This window comes from Sprattus sprattus, assembly GCF_963457725.1.
Source record: "Sprattus sprattus genome assembly, chromosome: 1".
Classification (NCBI taxonomy): domain Eukaryota; kingdom Metazoa; phylum Chordata; class Actinopteri; order Clupeiformes; family Clupeidae; genus Sprattus; species Sprattus sprattus.
The window spans coordinates 29678809-29698349 of NC_137920.1; the positions used below are offsets into that span (position 1 = coordinate 29678809).

At 46.7% G+C, this 19541-nt stretch overlaps 1 protein-coding gene across 1 annotated transcript in view; it reads right to left on the minus strand.

Moving 5' to 3' along the window:
• The window catches only part of sorcs3a (sortilin related VPS10 domain containing receptor 3a), a gene marked incomplete at both ends in the record, with an annotated part of 175419 nt that extends 156497 nt beyond the window's left edge, over positions 1–18922 (minus strand). Inside the window, one exon of the mRNA XM_080852455.1 lies at positions 18203–18922. Coding sequence (XP_080708581.1) covers positions 18203–18922 — 720 coding nt within the window. The remainder of the gene's footprint in view (positions 1–18202) is intronic.
• Between the last annotated feature and the right edge of the window lie 619 nt (positions 18923–19541).

A 19541-nucleotide genomic window follows, 5' to 3' on the forward strand; every position in this document is an offset into this window, starting at 1 on the left:
GAGAGTGAGAGTGAGAGGGAGGGAGGGAGAGAGAGAGAGAAGAGAGAGAAGGAGGGAGAAGGAGAGGGGGAGAGAGAGGGGGAGAGAGAGAGAGAAGAGAGAGAAGGGGAGAGAGAGAGAGAGAGAAAGAAGCCATCTGCAGTGCATGTTTAGAAAGGCCCTGGAGGAGATTTCTGTGTAAATTAATTACATGGCCGTCTCCACAACAATCCCCACCTCCCACGGAGTGAGTCCCCCCTTCATGCACAGAGACTTTTCTCCTCCTATCTATGCTTTCCTACCTCCCACCCTCTCTCTCTCACTGAGCTTGTTCCTATCTTCTTATTCTCTGTATGCAAACCACTATCGTCACAATGTCAATTGTCCAATCCTATTATAATCATTATCTCTCTCTTTTATCCTTCTTTATTTCATTCTTTCTTTCCCTCTGTATCAACCAGCCTTTGCCGAAGACCATTCACTTGAGGAAGTACCAACATCCTCTCTCTCTGTCTCTCTCTCCTCCTCCATATCTCTCTCTCTTCTTCTATCTCTCTCCTGCTCTCTCCCCTCTCTGTCTCTCTCTCTCTCTTCCTCCTCCTCCTCATCTCTCTCTCTCCTACTGTCTCTCTCTCTCCTTCCTTATCCCCTCTCTGTCTCTCTCTCTCCTCTCTCTCTCTCTCGGTCTCTCTCTGTCTCTCTCTATCTCTCTCTCTCTCTCTGTCTCTCTCTATCTCCTCCTCTCTCTTCCAAAAACTGCCAGGGGTGACTTTGAGAGCCCTGCGGCAGCACTCCATCTTGGCTCCCAGGGTCTGTCCGGGGCACCACTCCATCTTGGCTCCCAGGGTCTGTCCTGGGGCCTGACTGACTGTTTTTTAATGCAGCGATTTAATTGATCAGCGCTCATCGCTCACAGGGGCTGGATCAGTGGGTGACAGCCGCGCTGGCACACGCCGCACAAAAGGGCCTCGTCTCAGCCCCCGGCTTAAACCATCACGCCAGCGGTAACGCGTAAATATGTGAGCTAGCTTCATTATCTTGTTAAAAAACAGCACAGGTTTGCACCTTTAGAAGAATGATGTGTTCATTTAGATTTGATGTTTCTCTAAATAGAGCGCCTCATCGGTACGGCAGGTACTTTAAGCAGAGTATTTGAGGTGATGTGGCCTTTCATGGCCTTTTACAATCAAATTGTGTAGAGTAAAAGACAGAGTTCGGTTTCAGTATTTTATTTATTTGTAAGCGTCGTTGTGCTCACAGGGGCAGATGTAGCACTAAACTGAGGCTGCTAAGTGAGCTCTAAATGGTGATTAAGTGCTCATTTGAATGTGAAAGGCAGCCGATTTCACTCAAAAGTCTGTTGCTGGGGCACAGGTCAAACTAATTAAAGTGAACCAGCGAATGTGAATTAATAAGTGTTTGTGGTATTTCGGAATTCTTTTCACATGCAAATTCATGATCGTAACAAACACAAAAATGTAAAATGGGAGGATTCCACCCACTGGCGAGGAGCGAGGCTCAGCTTTAAGGAGAAATCCTTTCCATCCTCACCATAGTCATCGTCAAGGCCTTTCTCTCTCGTCTCTAATGGGAAAACAGCCATCCTTCCCGAGGTCCAGACTCCAAGGAAGACAAAGAAGGAAGGAAGGAGACGTGAGGACACTTAGCGGGGAGCGAGGGGGGACGAATCCTCCCAGGAAGTGGCGTTGTCACCGCTCCTTTTTATAGAACACCAGCAATTTACCCCCTCTGCCCGCCAACCTCCACCCACTCATCGCTGCCTCCAACCCATCACTGCCACCAACCCATCACTGCCACCAACCCATCACTGCCACCAACCTAGCCACTAGCACTCTCTCGTAATCTCCCTTCAATTTGAAGACACACGCTGCCAATTTGCCTTTCTCCCTAATGCTTTTTAATGTTTTTTTCTTTTTCATAAAACTAAAAAAAAAACTGGGACGGGGCGGAGATGAAGATAGAACAGGCTGATGGATATCTGTAGGAGAGGGGACATTTATTTCCTTTCAGGACCACGTTCTATGAAGGCAATAAGACAGACTAATATGCTAGGGAAACCAGAGAATGATAAAATGCTTCTCTTCACTGGCTAAAGTGTGAAGCCGACTCAGACGTGGCAAGCACTGTCTCTATGTGTTATCTAAGAGTTCGGAGACCTTGACTTATTCAGGCAAGAGGCTTCAAAAGATACACAAAAAACACAAAGAAAGTTCCACAAAACAAAAATGTAGACAAGACTAAAGAACCAACCTGGCCAGGGGTCTTCAGGCATAGAGCTGTCCCATGCAGTCAGCCCTGCGTTCAGTCAGAGCGTCTCTGAACAAACCCGACTGGGGGATGGCTGGGGGGCGGCTGGATGTCTGCTGCATTGTATTGTACCATTTTCAGCAGTCAGTCCATCAGAGGGGCAAAAATGCCAGCACATGATTATCAACGCCCCCGCCACCCCCCCCCCCCCTTCCCTCTGCATACTCAGAGGGGTAAAAAAAATACCAGAAACCACCAGGCCATACACACACAAACACACACAAACACACACACACACACACCCACACACACACACACACACACACACACACACACACACACACACACACACACACACAAACACACACACACACACACACCCACACACACACACAAACACACAAACACACGCACACACACACACACACACACACATTCAAAAGGGCAAAAAAAACTGCAAGCCACACACATGCCAAGGGCCAAAGAAATGCCTGCAACAGCCCCCCAGCACCTCCCTAAACACACATTCAGAGGTGGGAAAAAAACAGTGACCCCCCCCACCACGCACACACACACAAACACATACACACACACACACACACACACACACACACACACACACACACACACACACACACACGCACACAAATAGGTGCAAAAGCACCAGCAAATGCAGAGCACAGCAGCACCAGACCAGCACCAGACCTCCCACTACAGCTACAGTCCCAAATGCACTCAGGCTTCGCAAACATGATGACACCCTCTTGTATATTTACAAACACACACGCACACGCACACACATTCACACAAACACACTCACATTCACACACTTACACACACACAAACACACTCACACACTCACACACACACACACACACACAACTACACACACACACACACACAAACACAGACACACACACACACACACAAAGTTGTTATGATTTACAGTGGCTGCACCGCTGGGCCGAGTGGGGTGACAGTTTCCCTTCAGGAGAAGATAAGAAAATAGTGTGCGTGTAATTGTGGACACGCCTGATGCACACCAGGAAGAGATTACATATAGATCAGGGAGATTAGGAAGGAGGGCTGATGCTGTAGCAGCTTCCCCCAGGCATATATTATCTTTACAGCAAGACTCAGGTCCTGAATGGGGATTGTGTGTGTGTGTGCGTGTGTGTGTGTGTGTGTGTGTGTGTATGTGGGTGTGTGTGTGTGTGTGTGTGTGTAGATGTGAGAATGCGATGTTATGTTTGCATATGTATGTACGTGTTTGTTTGAGTATGCAGCCAAGAGTCTAGGTGTGTGTAAACGTGATTCTATGCTTTATACATGTATGCATTTGTGTGTGTATGCGTGTGAGAACATTTGTTTTCATGCTCTCTGCCTGTGTGCATACGTGTGAGCTTATGTGTGTGTTTGTGTGTGTGTGTGTGTGTGTGTGTGTGTGTGTGTAAGTGTGTGTGAGTGTGTGTGTGTAAGTGTGTGTGAGTGTGTGTGTGTGTGTGTGTGTGTGTGTGTGTGTGTGTGTGTGTGTGTGTGTGTGTGTGTGTGTGTGTGTGTGTGTGTGTGTGTGTGTGTGTGTGTGTGTGTGTGTGTGTGTGTGTGTGTGTGTGTGTGTGCTGTTGTTTCCCATGCATGTGTGTAGTATGGGTGAATTGTGCGTGCGTGCGTGCGTGTGTGTGTGTGTGTGTGTGTGTGTGTGTGTGTGTGTGTGTGTGTGTGTGTGTGCGTGTGCATGCGCTTTTGTCTGCGCTCTGCCAGAAACACTTTCCACCCGGCTGCCTCTCGGCTCTCCCATGCCGCCTGCGTGCACCCAGGCAGGAAATGACACTACCCTGGATCCAGTGTATTCAAATCTTCCAAATGTATTCATCAGGCTCCCCTATGCCTGGGCTCGCAACACCCTGGGAATGCTGCTTGCGGTTTTTCCTTTTTTTTTCTCCTTGCTGCTTCAAAGACTCTAGAATAACCATTTTATCTCCCCGGAAAATCACTGGCACTGGCATCTGTGCTGTTCCACCATGGCTAGGCTAAATGAATGCAAAAAAAAAGAAAGAAAATGATGAAAAATAATAAGTTCACTGCCAAAGCAAGACTGGTCTCAGACGATAACCATTGGCTTACTGAAACGCATAAGACACTGTTGATTTTTTTTAAATATGTCTACGAGATGTTCATTTGGAGACGAGATTCCATCTCTGAGTTGTTGTTTATTATCCAGCTGGAGGGATTGTTTTTTTTTTTTTTTTTTTTTTTTTTGTAACCAGCCAAAAATACATGATTGTTAAATGATGGGATGTGTTGGGGCGCGTGCGGCACGGAAACCCCATCACACAGTTTTTAGTTTTTGAGAGGGGAAGAAAAATCATAATAGCATTCATATTTGATGCTAACGCGTCACACGTCGGGTGGAACAACTAAAGAACACGAATTCACAGTGGGGGAAACTAAAATGCCACCTGAATAATCCAGCATTCGTGACAGCCACCGTGCCAGAGTCCCAGTTATTACCAAACGCGTAAGGGGTCTATGCCTATCTGACATTCATTAAGAGGTGCCTATTAAAAGTTTCATCCGGAGGAGCACCAGTCTAGACATTTACCCAAGGCTCAGTGCGGCATGGGAAAATGTCGGGGTGGGACGTATTTCAGAGGAAGCAGACATGAAGTGGATGATCCTGCCAGCCCCTTAATCCCCGCCACCTCTTTGTGCTGAGCCGGGCACAGACCTCAGATCAGTTCAGTCTGGCCGTCTGAGGCTCAGCAGACTCGCATTCCAAATCCCCACCCCCTGTGGTGGTTCTGTGATCGTTTTGATTGGCTGAATGGATTCCCTTGAGGATTCCGTAATTATATCCTGTGCCTGAGGTGCATCATACTTCATAGACTGATAGAGGTAGGTGGCTAGGGTGAGAATGTGTGTCATCTTGCTCTTTGACCCCCCCCCCCCCCCCACCACCACCACCACCACCGCCACCACCTGCCCATCACCCGCCACCTTCCCTCCGAACCCCCACACGCCCCGAGTTGACAATTTAAGGGCAGGCTTGAAGTGTGACACATGCAGGTTCATGCATATTACATTTGCAGCACGCAGAGCAGAGCAGAAGAGAAGTCAAAAAAAGAAAAAGAAAAAACACTCCAGAAATAAACAACCAGGATGCAACCCTTCCGCTGGAAGAGGCTGCCGCTGCCGACACCGCCGCTGCCGATGACAATGCCACCTTGAGCAAATGCATTGCCGTTCCAACCATAAAAATAGATGGCAAAGGAAGCCATGATAATTTTAGCCGGTGATTGATACTGGTTTGCTTTCATGGCTGTGAAAGGTTGATTCGTTTCATGCGCAGCGCCTCACAGTCACAACATGGCCGCTCTGATCTTCCAGCACTATCAGGCAAGCTTGTCTCCCTTGTTTGTCTGTTTAGTAGCTTGTTAGCTGGATATTTTTTTCCGTTCCACTGAACTGATATGGTCCCTCTCGTTTCTCATTTTCCCTCTCTCCTCTCTCTCTCTCTCTCTCTCTCTCTCTCTCTCTCTCTCTCTCTCTCTCTCTCTCTCTCTCTCTCTCTCTCTCTCTCTCTTTATTTCTTTCTGTCATGACAGTAAACCCAATTCATGAACTCAATTAAAGCTCCACACAGGAAGCCGCATGTAACAAGCCGAGTTTAAAGAAGGCTGCCACTCAAGGCCTGACGACGGAGCTATATATATATGGGTGTATGGGTCTGTGCATGTTGCTAAAGGGAAATGCTCCCCCTAGTGATAGCAATGGGCAGTGCCTCAGGTCAACCCTGCAGACAGACCAGACCAGCACTGTGCTTCTGTACATGTGCCAACACTAGCGAGTGTGTGAGAGAGAGAAAGAGAGAGAGAGAGAGAGGAAGAGAGGAGAGAGAGACATATGGAGAGAGAGAGAGAGAGGAAGAGAGGCAGGGAGAGAAGGGGTAGATGAATGAGAGTGAGGGATAGCAGTGTCAGTCATGCACATTAAATCTGAACTTTTCACCACCGAATCAGTCAAACGCGGCAATCCCCCTGAGAGCATTTTTACATAAGGTACGTCAGCATTCAAATGTGTGCATTAAATAAATAAATAGCTACAAAAATAAAAAGCGTATATTAATGAATAACATTAACCTCTGTATTCCGCCTCCCCCGAGCTCCACTGGCAGAAACAGAGAAAACAGAACACAGCATAGAAAGCTCCCTTAAGAACTCGCAGGCGGGCTGGACAATTAAATCAGCGGTGCTTGTCTTTGGTGCCGAGCAGCGAAAAAGAACTAAATGACTCGTGGACTGGCGAGGGCCTTTGTTGTTTGTTGTGTGTGTTTGTGTGTGTGTGTGTGTGTGTGTGTGTGTGTGTGTGTGTGTGTATGTGTGTGTGTGTGTGTGTGTGTGTGTGTGTGTGTGTGTGTGTGAGTTGTGTGTGTGTGTGTGTGTGTGTGTGTGGCGCGGGGTAATGTGCAAAGTAATGGGCAAAAGCAGCGCTAAACTTTCCAGGCGTCTGGCCATCGCCCCGACGGTGTTTTTATCGCCCGCATCCTCCTCCTCCTCATCAGCATCATCCACCTCCCCTCAACCTCTGATGTGGAAAGTGTCCCTAATGCTCCAGGTGGGCTGGCTCTGTCTCTCGCCCTCAACTCTCACGACGGCTCCAGCCAAACTTATCAGGTCATGAAAGTAAATGGTCTCTGTCAATGTGGTTTTGTTTTTTCTTCTTCTTGACTGTACAGCTGTGTGCCAGACTCATTTTCTGGGCACCTGACCACACAAAATGATTCCCCGTTATGACTGAATTTTGGGGGGCTTTATGTTTTTTTTTACGTCTGTGGTGTTTCCAGTCACATTTGAGTCAAGTCAAGGCAGACAGTATGAAGTGGAGAGGGTTATAGTAAGGAGCAACACCAAACTAAGCTGTCTATTCATTAAGCAACATTATAGGTCCGAAAGGAGTCGTATAACCTGTAACTAGAATTTGAATATTTTGCTGTACTTGTTTCTTTCAACATCAAGTGGGAGATACCATTATCGCTGTATACTGTTCCATCATATACCATTATGCCATAGGTTCATGTTACTGTTATATATAATATATTTTTTCAGTGAATGTTTCTAATTGGTTGGAATGGAGTTGTTCTGAAAAATAATTAAGCAATATAGTACTCGTGAGAGTGGGGTAGGTAAGGGTTAACCCCACGGGTGGTGTTCAGGCAACAACACCCTTGGGATTATCCCTTACCTACCCCACTCTCACTAGTACTATATTGCTTTTATTAAACAATTCTCTATAGTCAACGAATTAACATTTCAACACGAAGTTATTGATTTAAAAATGTTTATTTCGCCATTGTTTCTCTGCAACAAAAAATAGTTCCATTGTTAACGTCTTGGTTTGGAATTAGAAGAATTTTGAATTAACGGTAATCATCAACGCACTATAGAATGTTTCATTTATCATTAGTTGTGAAAAGTCCCCGTTGGGTTGTTCTGGGATAATCCAACGCATGGAACGTCTCTTGTCCAATCAGAAACAGCTAAATAGCGCGATAGAACCCAAGTGTTTTATAAGTTGAAATATCACCGGTGCCTGGGAACGCCACAGACGATTGAAGGGCATGGGTGTAAGCAGAGTGAGTGTCTCAAACGTTACATAAAGACAAGGGGAGCTGTGGCGGTTACACAGGCCCGCTAGCCCTCGGAGCACATCCGATTAAACCCACTCATGCCCTTGATGAAAACTCTCCTGTGGTTCTTGTTCGAACACAAGCCAAGCAGTCCGTCACTGCGCCTGAGGTACGTTTGCCTTCGCCACGCCACAAATCATCTTTTTTTTTTTTTTTTTGAGCCGAGCAGTCTCATTTAAAATCCATTATGTCTTCATATTGACAGGGCAAAAATCAGATAGGACTTAAATGAGATTCTTTCTGAAGATAATTAATATTGCCAGAGTCCTAGACACTCAGCAAAAGTGTGTATTCATAATTCATGTTTTATATAACTGACTTACTTTCTTTTTTCGCCCCTGTCTAGAGATTATACAATGAAATGATAATCTATTCATTGTGGAACGGAGACCAAAAGGTAAGTAAAAAAATAGCTAGCTTTCGCATAATTCCTCTATTCGAGGCATAATGACTTAACTTTATTTATTCCATAATGTTTAAGAATTACCACTAAAAGGATGGAGACGGTGGCCCCTAAGGGATACGCTTGAAAGCGGAGGGAGGGGAGACAAGGGAATCTGGGCCTTAGCGTCGCACTAAACTATTCCACCAGAACACACAGTAGATTGGGTCCTCAACCATAATTGGCAGAGCGGTTTTGCAGAATTCATTAGTACACCTCTTTCTTGTAACTGGTTTGTGCCGATAATTAGAGTCTTTGTAGTGAGAATTAGGGTCAGTCAAACATAACCTTAACAATTATTTAAATGAGATTGTTTTTAGTTTTTTTTTACTTTCTCCAAAGGATCTTTGTGAGTTAGCTGGGCTTGCGATACGAATGTTCGGCTACATCTGGCCTGGGGGGGGGGCTTTGCATCGTTTACACCCTTTAGCTTCCACTGCCATCCAACTCCATCTTTTATAGATCCCCCCCCACCACAAACACAAACACACACACACGTTAGGGATGGGAGAGAGGAGTTGAGAGGAGGAGGGTACAAGGCACTGTGAGAGCAATAGTTAAGAATGAGGGGGTGGGGGCTGTTGGTGTGGCCAAGAAAGAGAATGAGAGATGGACAGAAGAAGAGAGGAGTGAAGGGCGAGTGGGGGGAGATGTGGAGACAGAGAGAGAGAGAGAGAGAGAGAGAGAGGGAGAGAGAGAGAAAGATAAGAGAGTAGAATAAGGCAGAGAAAGACAGAGGTAAAGCGAGAGGCAAATATGTTGTGTTGCATGCAGTATCTTTCTGACATACACTGCAGAGGGAAAGGGAGAGAGGCTGGAGGGAAAATGAGAAAGGGTGGGAGAACGAGAGCGAAAGAACAAGGATCGTTACAGAACGGGAGAGACTGGAGGGAAAGAGAGAGAGACTGACAGAAGAGAGAGGAAGTGAGACAGAGAGAAAGAGAGAGAGAGAGAGAGAAAGTAATAGAGAGAAAGGGAGACAGAAAATAAAGAGAGAGAGAGAAGAAGAATCATTATGGGCTGTAATTACTAGCTCCAGGTAAAAGATAGAGGGAGGCTTGGCTTCATTTGGTGGCTCAGATGATCTATGCCCTGGCAGATTCATACGTGTGCGAGGAGAAAGTGGGGCATTTTAAGCAGGGGTTACTGCTTTGTCAGTGAAATGAGGCTCAGAGCTGCTGACACTGCTGAAGAGAGACTTCTCCGTAAGTTTGCAGTGTGACAGCTTCTCACTCTGTCTCTCTCTATCTGTGTGTGTGTAAGTGTGTATGAGTGTGTGTGTGTGTGTGTGTGTGTGTGTGTGTGTGTGTGTGTGTGTGTGTGTGTGTGTGTGAGTGTGTGTGTGAGTGAGAGAGAGAGAGACAGAGAGAGACAGATATAGACAAAGAATCTGTCTCTGGGGGGATAGAGAGTTAAATTATTCTGTGTGTGTGTGTGCGCGCGTGTGTGTTTGTGTGTGTGTGTGTGTGTGTGTGTGTGTGTGTGTGTGTGTGTGTGTGTGTGTGTGTGTGTGTGTGTGTGTGTGTGTGTGTGTGTGTGTGTGTGTGTGTGTGTGTGTGTGTGTGTGTGTGTGTGTGTGTGTGTGTGTGTGTGTGTGTGTGTGTGTGTGTCTGCATGTTCGCCTGTACAAGTAGAGTATGCTACTGTTCATAGTCTCCATACTAAGAGGCAGTGCAACTCGCATAAACACTTCCACTTTATTCCCAGCGTCCCATGCAGTGCCACACCCTCAGCAGCTCCCTCTCCGCGCCATATGAATGTTGACACCAGTGCCACAGGTGAGGCCGCACAGTAATAATGTTTCATTATCAGAGTTATTCTGCTCCGCTCCCGCTTTTTTAAGTTGTCCTTTCACAAATGCCACATCACTATGGCAACAGTTGGGAAAGGGAGAAACAGAGAGATAGAGAGAGAGAGAGAGAGAGAGAGAGAGAGAGAGAGAGAGAGAGAGAGAGAGAGAGAGAGAGAGAGTGAGAAGGGTGGTTGGCTTCAATGTAGCTCATTACAGATTCACTCTGCACCAATGCAAACTAGGATTTAAAGCACAGGCCCCCTTGATCTGGCTTGTCTCCTTCCCAGCATAACATTCAGTGTGGATCACCCACAATCATAACAATCTCTGTCTCTCTCTCTCTCTCTCTCTCTCTCTCTCTCTCTCTCTCACCCTAGCTATCTATCTCCCTCCCTCTCTCTTTTCCTCTCTCTCTCTCTCTGTATCTCAGCGTCTGCGAGAAAATTGGAAACCTATGTGCTCACGCCCCGACGAAAGGGGGTAATGGGCCCAAATGCAATTTCCTCCCCTGCAAGTTTATTGAGGTCTGCCCAGACAGACAGCACAGCACAGACACAGAGAGGCACCCACAGCTCACTCCATTATTTATACCTGCTCATTTAGGGCCTGTAAAAATCTTCAGGGGTCCATTGGAGGAAGACTGGCCTTCAAAGAAATGGCAGAGAGAGAGAGAGAGAGGGTGATAGAGGGAGGGGAAGGGAGAAAACAATGCTGTCCAAAAAGTTTTTCAAAGTAGGCAGCATCTGAAGACTTCATCAGAAGGGCTTGCAGGAGTTTATGGAGTGTTCTGTGTTTGACCCCACTGAATGTTCAGCTTCTCCCATCGTCAGATCGTTATTTTGTGTATGTGTGTGTGTGTGTGGGGGGGGGGGGGGGGGGGGGGAGGGGTATGGTAGACAACCCTACTGTGTGCCTAGTGCTGTGATGAATCCATTACTGATGGATCCATCAGATGCGTGACCCGGTGGTAGACAGTCACTGTCATAGGTTTTAGTTGCCTAATCTCTCGCTAAATATGTGAACATGGCTTGTGCAGCGATGCACGAGTAAATATTCATTAAGGCAAATGAATCATTGGCTGGGCAGTCACGGAGCGCTCGCCCCAGGTGATGGAGATATAACTGCGGTCGACGGCGCTCCGCAAACATGGCTATTGATCCGGTGCCACTCAGACAACCGCGGCAAAGGGATTACAACCTAGCCTAATGAGAGACAGAATGATTACGGATTCCATGACGCTACGCGGCTGGGATTCATGTGCTGAACAAACTATGCGTCCTGTCCCAATTACCGAGGCCTGTCGTAGGGCCTACACAGCACGTATACAAAAATACAGGCGACTTTTAAATTACATCCGTACCCCTAAACCATCTCTACGGTATGAATCAGATGCATCGAGTTGTGTTTTTTCGCTTGCCAGAAATAGTAATGAAATATTAAAATCCAGTTCAACGCGCAGGAAAAAAAAACAGAAACGCATAAAGACTTTCATCCTCTCCATTTTCCTACTTCATCTCCACAAACTCATCGCATTTACCAGGGGTAAATATCAGACTGTGAAAAAATAGTCTTCCGTATTTCCAGTATAATTTATTTAACGCGCTTTTTCTCTGGTGGCTGCCGCAGCTTGTCTCTTCGACGGAGAGACAATGAAGAGATTGGGGGGAAGTTCAAAGTCACGTTCAAGCTTGAAGTTGAAAACATTGCATCGGTCGTCTATCAGCCACATCTAGACCGCACTGAGCGAAAGATGCTTACACAATTCGTTTCCGTAATGTAGGCGTTTAAGAGAGTTATCATCGTAAAAATCTAAATGGGAAATAAAACGTGGGCTCTGATGGCGAAGTTAATGCAGCGAGTCCCAATTTTATGACTTTATAAGGCTTTCTTTCATAGATGAACTGTCAGATCGTTTCAATTAGACAATGTGTTAATTGAGTGCAGGTCCTGGGGTATGATGTGTCAACATTAGTCTGCATCAGCTAGTGCATAATTCTGCATCAACCTTTCATGCATGACACCCTCTACCACTTGTACTGCGGAGTTTAGTATCCCCCTCCCCCTCCCTCCACCTCCCTCCCCCTTGTGTGCCGTGCGTGTGTGTGTCGCTGAACGAAGCAGAGATAACCACCTCACTCAAGACTGAGCCCCCGCCCTTCCAAGAAGGGGCGGCACGGCGGCGGTAGAGAATCAGCACAGCTGCACTGAACTGTCCCAACGGACCACCTGTGCGCCGTCTTTTCCAATGCTCTATTACCGCAAATGCATAGGCGCACCGACCGACCGCGGCGGAATGTGAACTGTCACATTACATGGCTCTATTACCAACGAGGGACTCCGCCTCCGCCCGAAGGGAAAAGTGAGGCGCTTAACGCAAATGGAGATGAAACTAAATCACGTTTGACACTCTGTTATATCAGACTAATTACCGCGGCGCTGGATCGCGTGATTTGTCGACACCCTTGTACTTGGAGTAGGATCAGTGCCCAAGCGTATGATTACACTCCAGTCCCCTAGGCTTAGTCTCGCTCTCTCTCCACCCCCCCTCCCATCTCTCTCTCTCAATCTCTGTCTCTCTCTTTCACCCACACCATCCCATGCTCAGCTCAACAGCAACGGCACTTCAACAAAATACTAAGTTGTAATGAGAGCCTGAGAGGTACTAACTTTCAAAGGGCCCTCATCCAACGAGTGCTCTTTCTCACTGCAGAGACATACAAAGGCATTTTCCAGCGTTACTCATCTTTCCAACTCACAGGTCTACAGTGAATAACCATTCCGGGGGGTGGGGTGGGGGGGGCAGGTTTTGACTACTGAAGTTCTCAATACTTATTCATCCGATTCTCAACAGAGCAAATTAATGGATCATCCACCAAAATAAAAGAGACCTGTGAGACAGCCAGCTGACAGAGAGAGGAGAAAGCAGTAGAGATGAGGCCTTGGTAAACGGTAAGGGGAGGACTTGGCTGGCCGGTGCCATCTTGGCTTGCCGGCCAAGAGTTGAGCTCCGAGGGCAAGTGAAGATAAATTCTCCAGCGCACTGCGTGGCGTGCTGCCACAAAGCGGCACTTCCTCGCCGGAGAACAAGGGCCCGGGAAAACAAATTTGTAAACACTAATTAGAGTAAGGGTGGAGAAGCAAGCCCCCATGGATGAGTAAATAATTTATGACATCCACTCACTCACTCTCTGTCTCTCTCTCTCTCTCTGTTTCTATCATGCTCTTGCTCTCTCCACTCCCTAGCAGCTAACATGCTAGATAAACAAAAAGGAAGAGGGGAGGAGGCTTGGCATTGGAAGCCATTAGCGTAGCTAAATTGCAGTAAAGAGCCTGGAGTCTGAGATAGGAAAATAGGCAGGACAAGAAAACGTCTCTCTTTGCCTTCCAAACATTATCATAAGTATCCACAGGTTCTGGAAGCGTCTGCTGCTGCTGTCACTCTTCCCCTCCTCTCTCTCTCTCTCTCTCCCTCTTCCACTCCCTCTCCCTCTCTCTCTCCCTCTTCCACTCCCTCTCTCTCTCTCTCTGTGGTGACGGATGCATGGGAAAAGAACATCAGTATTCATATAAAGGATTTGACCCTGCGGGTATCACCACCACAGCCACTTAGATCAATACTTCTTAGGGTAAAGAGCTTGGGAAGCTTCACTTAAGGACAAGTGTTACTACACAATGGATAATAAATGTGTTACTCCAGCTCAACTGGCAAATCAAGGTGCTAACAACGCTAAGGAAGGTGCTAACAGCACCGAGTTCATGGCTTTTTGATGATGCAGAGAGGAGCAAACATACTGATAGGGGGAGAAATGTACACCTGCACTATGATGTACAGTGCCTTGGGATAACACATAATTGTGAAGATGGAGCCTTTGAACACAGGCTTCAATCGTATGAGCTGGCACTCCGCAGTGCTTGGGGCCGACCACAGTCAAAAAGAATGACGTGACCTCGATGGGAACCTGTCGTTGTCATGGCACTGGGTGCGTGTTTCCCCCTTAAAGATGCAGTCCGTGATTCTGGCGAAGAGTTGTTGATATTTGAGTTCAACAGCCAGTCAAATTCCTGCTGTGCTCCTGAAGAGCTGTGATTTGAAGAGCTTTGTGTGGGGGGGATTGTTTCTGGCTCAGTCCAAGCCACTACTACTGTGTCTGTTTTCCCCATTTACAGCTCCAAGACTGCCTGAGTACCGTCCAGAGAGCGCACACTATGAGAGCGAGAGAGAGAGCTAGAGGACCTGAATTTCATCAAAAGCATATTGCATTAGAATTCCATTAGAATTGCAGACTGCACATTTAACTACTTCCTCCACCCTGCTATCTCACAACAGATATGTTTGATTGGTTGTGTGTGGCCATGTGTGGGAATTTGAGAAAAACATCTCTTGAGAGTGTGACAGGGCAGATGAAATTGACCCCCCCCCACGCGCACACACACACACACACACACACACACACACACACACACACACTTTCCATCCCTATGTCTGTGAAGTTTGCATTAACAGCCCACTCGAGCCGATGTAGTGTTTCACCTAGCGTCTTCATGCAAATTAGGAGTGTGATTTCTCTCTCATTGAGCGAGCTACTTCAAAGAATGTTGCAGCTAGATGAAAAAAAAAACATCAAAACACGGAAATGCCATTGATCAGGCCTGGAAAGAATCAGATACCACACACATACTCGCACACACACACACACACACACACACACATCATACTCGCGCACACACACACACACACACACACACACACACACACACACACACACACACACACACACACACACACACACACACACACACACAGCCAGCCCTCCCCTATAGTCATAAATATGAAAATATTCACACGGTGTTCACGCTGAAACACCTGGGGGTTTGAAATGCAGCATGATACCAGAGATATCACTGAAAATAGGATGTGTGATAATACCTCCCATGCTCATAGCCAGCCACACTGATATAAGAGGTATTACTCATAAACAGCTTAGATACACATCAGCGGTGTACCCAGGGAACGCTGCAAGTAACCCACACAGACAACTAAACAGAGGCAAAACGCACAGAGAACAGATGAGAGAGATGATAAGGTTCAGAGAGATGAATCTCTGCAGGATCAGAGAGGAGAAGACAAATTAAAAGGAAGAGAAGGGAGAAGAGGAGAGGAGAGGAGTGGAGTGGAGAAGAGAAGGGAGTAGAGGAGTGGAGAAGAGAAAAGAGGGGAGGAGAGGAGTGGAGAAGGGAGTAGAGGAGAGGAGAAATGAAAAGGAAGAGAAGGGAGGAGAGGAATGGAGAGGAGAGAAGAGGAGAAGTTAAAAGGAAGAGAAGGGAGGAGAGAAGTGGATAGGAGTGGAGAAGAGAAGGGAGGAGAAGAGAGGAAAAAATATAAGGAAGAGAAGGGAGGAGAGGAATGGATAGGGGTGGAGAGGAGAAGAGAAGGGAGGGGAAGAGAGGAAAGGGGAAATTAAAAGGAAGAGAAGGGAGGAGTGGAGAGGAGAGGAAAGGGGAGGAGAGAAGCGGAGTGGAGTTAAGTGGAAAACAGAAAGGAGGAGAGGAGTGAAGAGAGGGGAGGCGAGGATAAGAGAAGAGGACAGAGGAGAAGAGAGGAGAGGAGAGGAGTGGAGAAGAAAGGAGGGGAGAGAAGAGGAGAGAAGAGAAGAGAAATTAAAATGAAGAGAAGAGAGAAGAGGGGAGAACAGTAGAGAAGAAAGGAGAAGAGAGGGGAAAAGAAGAGAAAGGTTAGAAGAAAAGATGAGAGAAAAGTGCAGTCCTGTCAGCAGGCTTAACACAACAGGGTAATGCCAGAAAGGCTTGAAGGCTTGCAAAGCAGACCAGAGTGTTGAGAGAGAGAGAGAGAGAGAGAGAGAGAGAGAGAGTGATGTACACAGTCACACCGAGGCAGCAGCTCAAGGGGACATTCCACACTGGTCATTCTGAATGGCAGATACACAATGCCTCCCAATTAGCACAAGCTACAAGCCAGGACACAACCAGATAGCGTGTGCTGCCACCAACAACCCCCACACACACAGATCCCACCCCAACCCCTGCCCTCATCCCCCCAACCCCTGAGTCCATCACACTCTCCTCTCTCCACTGGAAGGCACTGAAAGCCCCCAGATGATGACTGTGCACTGGGCAACCAGGACAGGGGTGAGTGTGTGTGAGTGTGTTTAGTGAGATGGGGTGGGAGGTGGAGGGTACTGTGGGCAGTCGTAGGCTGTGCAGGCTGTCCAGTCCTCAGCCAAGGGGCAAAAGACTTCAACACGAATGTCTGTCCCGACAATGTTTATTAAAGACTTACAGCTGAGGGCCCATCGCTGGCCGCGAGACGGTAACCTCACGCTAAAAACTACTGCTGCAATCACGCCGGGTTGAGGAAAAGAAAGAAAAAAAAACAAGCTCACCCAGCATAGACTAATCTTTTCAGACAAGGACTGTGCAAAACATTTGTCTCTTTTTTTTTCTCTCCTCCGCCTCTTACCCCCCAAAAAACAAAGAAAATGGACGGCACTACTAGGACGAAATGCTTCACGTCAACATCAAATTAGCCATGTACACGATGTGGAGAAGGCCCACTGGCTTTTTGTGTTGAAAAAGTGAAAAGTGGAAGGGATGTTTCATTGTGTCTGATTAATTTCTTTCTTTATTTCGGTCATAATCATGGCTCTTTCATGGCACGCACCAAAAAAAGCATTCACGCCAGGAGGGATCAGAAGACCACACGGAGATCAAACCGTTCCTCTCACTGTTGTTCCTTCCCTACTCTCTGGAATGGAATACCAAACACTTTCAGGATCAACACCTTGTTGAGATTGATATTGTCAGCAGGTTTATTTTGTTCTAAATCCAGCAGCAACAGCAGTTCCTTGCATATACAAATGTAACCAAAGGCGAAGCAGAGCAGCGAAGGAAACTTTTACACCCTGTTTTTTAATGTGGCAAAACACTGTCACTTTAATTATGAGCAATGAACCTCTCGTGTGTGATCATTAGTTTATCCCAACCCAGCGCACAGCGCAATGAACAGTTGGCACTGAGCTTGACGTTTCCTCCTCGCAAATTGTCCTCGCATGGCACTGATGTGGTTCTATTCTTGTAGAGAAAGCACGTTTAATCCCTCTCGCCCGGAGCAGGCACAAGAAAACCGCAGAGTTCATTACTGAAAGATGCATACTCCCGTGAACGCGCCTACTGTACACCACCTTTTGGAGCGTATGTGTAAGTGCAACTGTAGGTTGCGCTACAACTATTACGGGTGACTTAATAGGGGGACTAGGTTATTTTGCCCTAAGCATTCTAAATACCGCTCCCTAGACTTCAGCAGGTTGACAGACTGTTGAATTATTGAAAGCTGATGTAACCTCATAAAATGCCTCGAGGGGGAAATATAGCTTCCATTACCCAAACTCTGCGTCAACACCTCAGCTTTGAGTGAAAGGGTGAAAAGCGATAAGATGCTATCTGACCAAAATCGAATCCAGTACGTGCATTTAGTTACATGCAAATGCAGTGGTGACTCTTTTACTCTCTCGTCACAACCGGTCGTACAAGGAAAGGGTTGATATAACGATTCTTGATCTAATTTTGCTACAAAACTAATCTGACCTCACGCGTAGCAGATCCCAGACTTTGCGATTGAAGAACATCACTTTTACTTGACAATTTATCTTGCTTTCGGATATTAACGTTGTCCTGTGAGCTGCTATTCAAAAATACAGTGCAAAGAGTAGTAGCTTGGTATCATCACGCACGTCGCCTTTACCGAGGATATTTTAGAGACTAATCTAAAGCGATCCCAGATGGGCTTCACTGCGAGTAGCCTGCCGAATTCCATGGCTGTATCAGGCACAGCGTGGAGCGCCACCGAATGCACCTGTTACTATTGGAATGGACTCACAGACGCGGCGAATCATTCAGAAATGCGTTTAACACGCCACAGTTTGCGACAAGCTTGGATAAAAGTAATACTGAATCACACTGAGGAGCCTGCTGTGATGAATTCACGTCCACGTGAAAGTAAAGAAACACTGTGACTTACGCTGCTATTTTGCCCAGACCAATACACGACAGCGTGGTTGTGGGCAGAGTCTCCCGTCAAAGCAAAAGTGCTGCTTGTTAGTTTCGGCTCGTCTTGCTTGGAGCTGGTTACTTTCGCATCATCCCTGTTCCACCGGGGATCGGACCTCAGTTTCTGCTCGTCCAAAAGCGGGCCGGGATTCTTCCTTTCGGTCGATGAGTCACTGTACATTCGGTCGCCTTCGGTGCTCCACGAGCTTTCAGAAAATTCAAAGGGTTCTGGTCCGCTTCGCTTGGCTCTAAAAAATGTCGCATCCCCTTTCTCCACTTTGTCAAAATCGGATCCTCCATCGTAGTTTGTCAATTTACCCATGTCAAATTCTTCGTATTCACTTTTTATAATTGAAGCTTCAGAGAAGACTTTCGTGTTAACCCCATTTCGTCCAAGGCCATTTGCAAATGTAGCTACATCCACAGGACCAGTACCAGCTTGTTCGGTGAATACTCCACTATTTTTGTCAAAAACTCTCGACTCCGGTCCGGCTTGTTTCAGAGGATTCCCAGTCCCTGCCGGAACGGCGCGCTCATCCAGATGTACATCCTTACGGGTAACTCGTACAGGCGATGGGCAAGACGCGCAAGTGATATCTGCCCGGATAGTTACTACAATATTAGCGGATATGATTAACCATACAGATAGAATTAAATTGGAGCCGTGAAACAAACCATAACCCGTCTCCATTGCTGAAAGAGAAAAGGGAATGTTTCCCCTGCAAACCCCTTCAAGGACCAGGCAAGTCCCTCACGCGAAGTGGTGAAATTGTCACTGCGGCCCGCTCGTCTGGGTTTTTACAAAAGTGCTCTTCAGCTAAACTGTGCACGTTCAGGGATCTGTTCAAGTAAGCCACCACGTAGGGGAGGAGCTGTATCCAAGCCAAGCTGCGTCCGGAGAGTGAGAGAGGGAGAGAAAAGGAGAGATGGAGAGGGAGAGATATGGGAGGACCCGCGTGGGAGCGTTGATTTCGTTCTGTTTTTTGTATTATTATTATTAAACCTCATGCCTCATTTCAGTGTATTGTGTTAATGCAATGGCTAAAATAACTAATTGCAGTTGCCGTTAGTAAAGAGTGAGAAATTGAGTAAAAAAAGAATATTCAATTGTAATACTTTTTTTTTCTAAAAAATAAAATATTTGCAAACAAAAAGTCAAAAGATACTTTTTATTTCACAGTTGTTAAAATTCGTCTAAATTGAAGATAATCTGACCTATGGGCACAAATTAACCGCGAATGTGAATGTTAAACTGTCTACAGTCTCTACAGTTTAGCCTAATTCCGGTGATTATATAGCCTGAACACGAG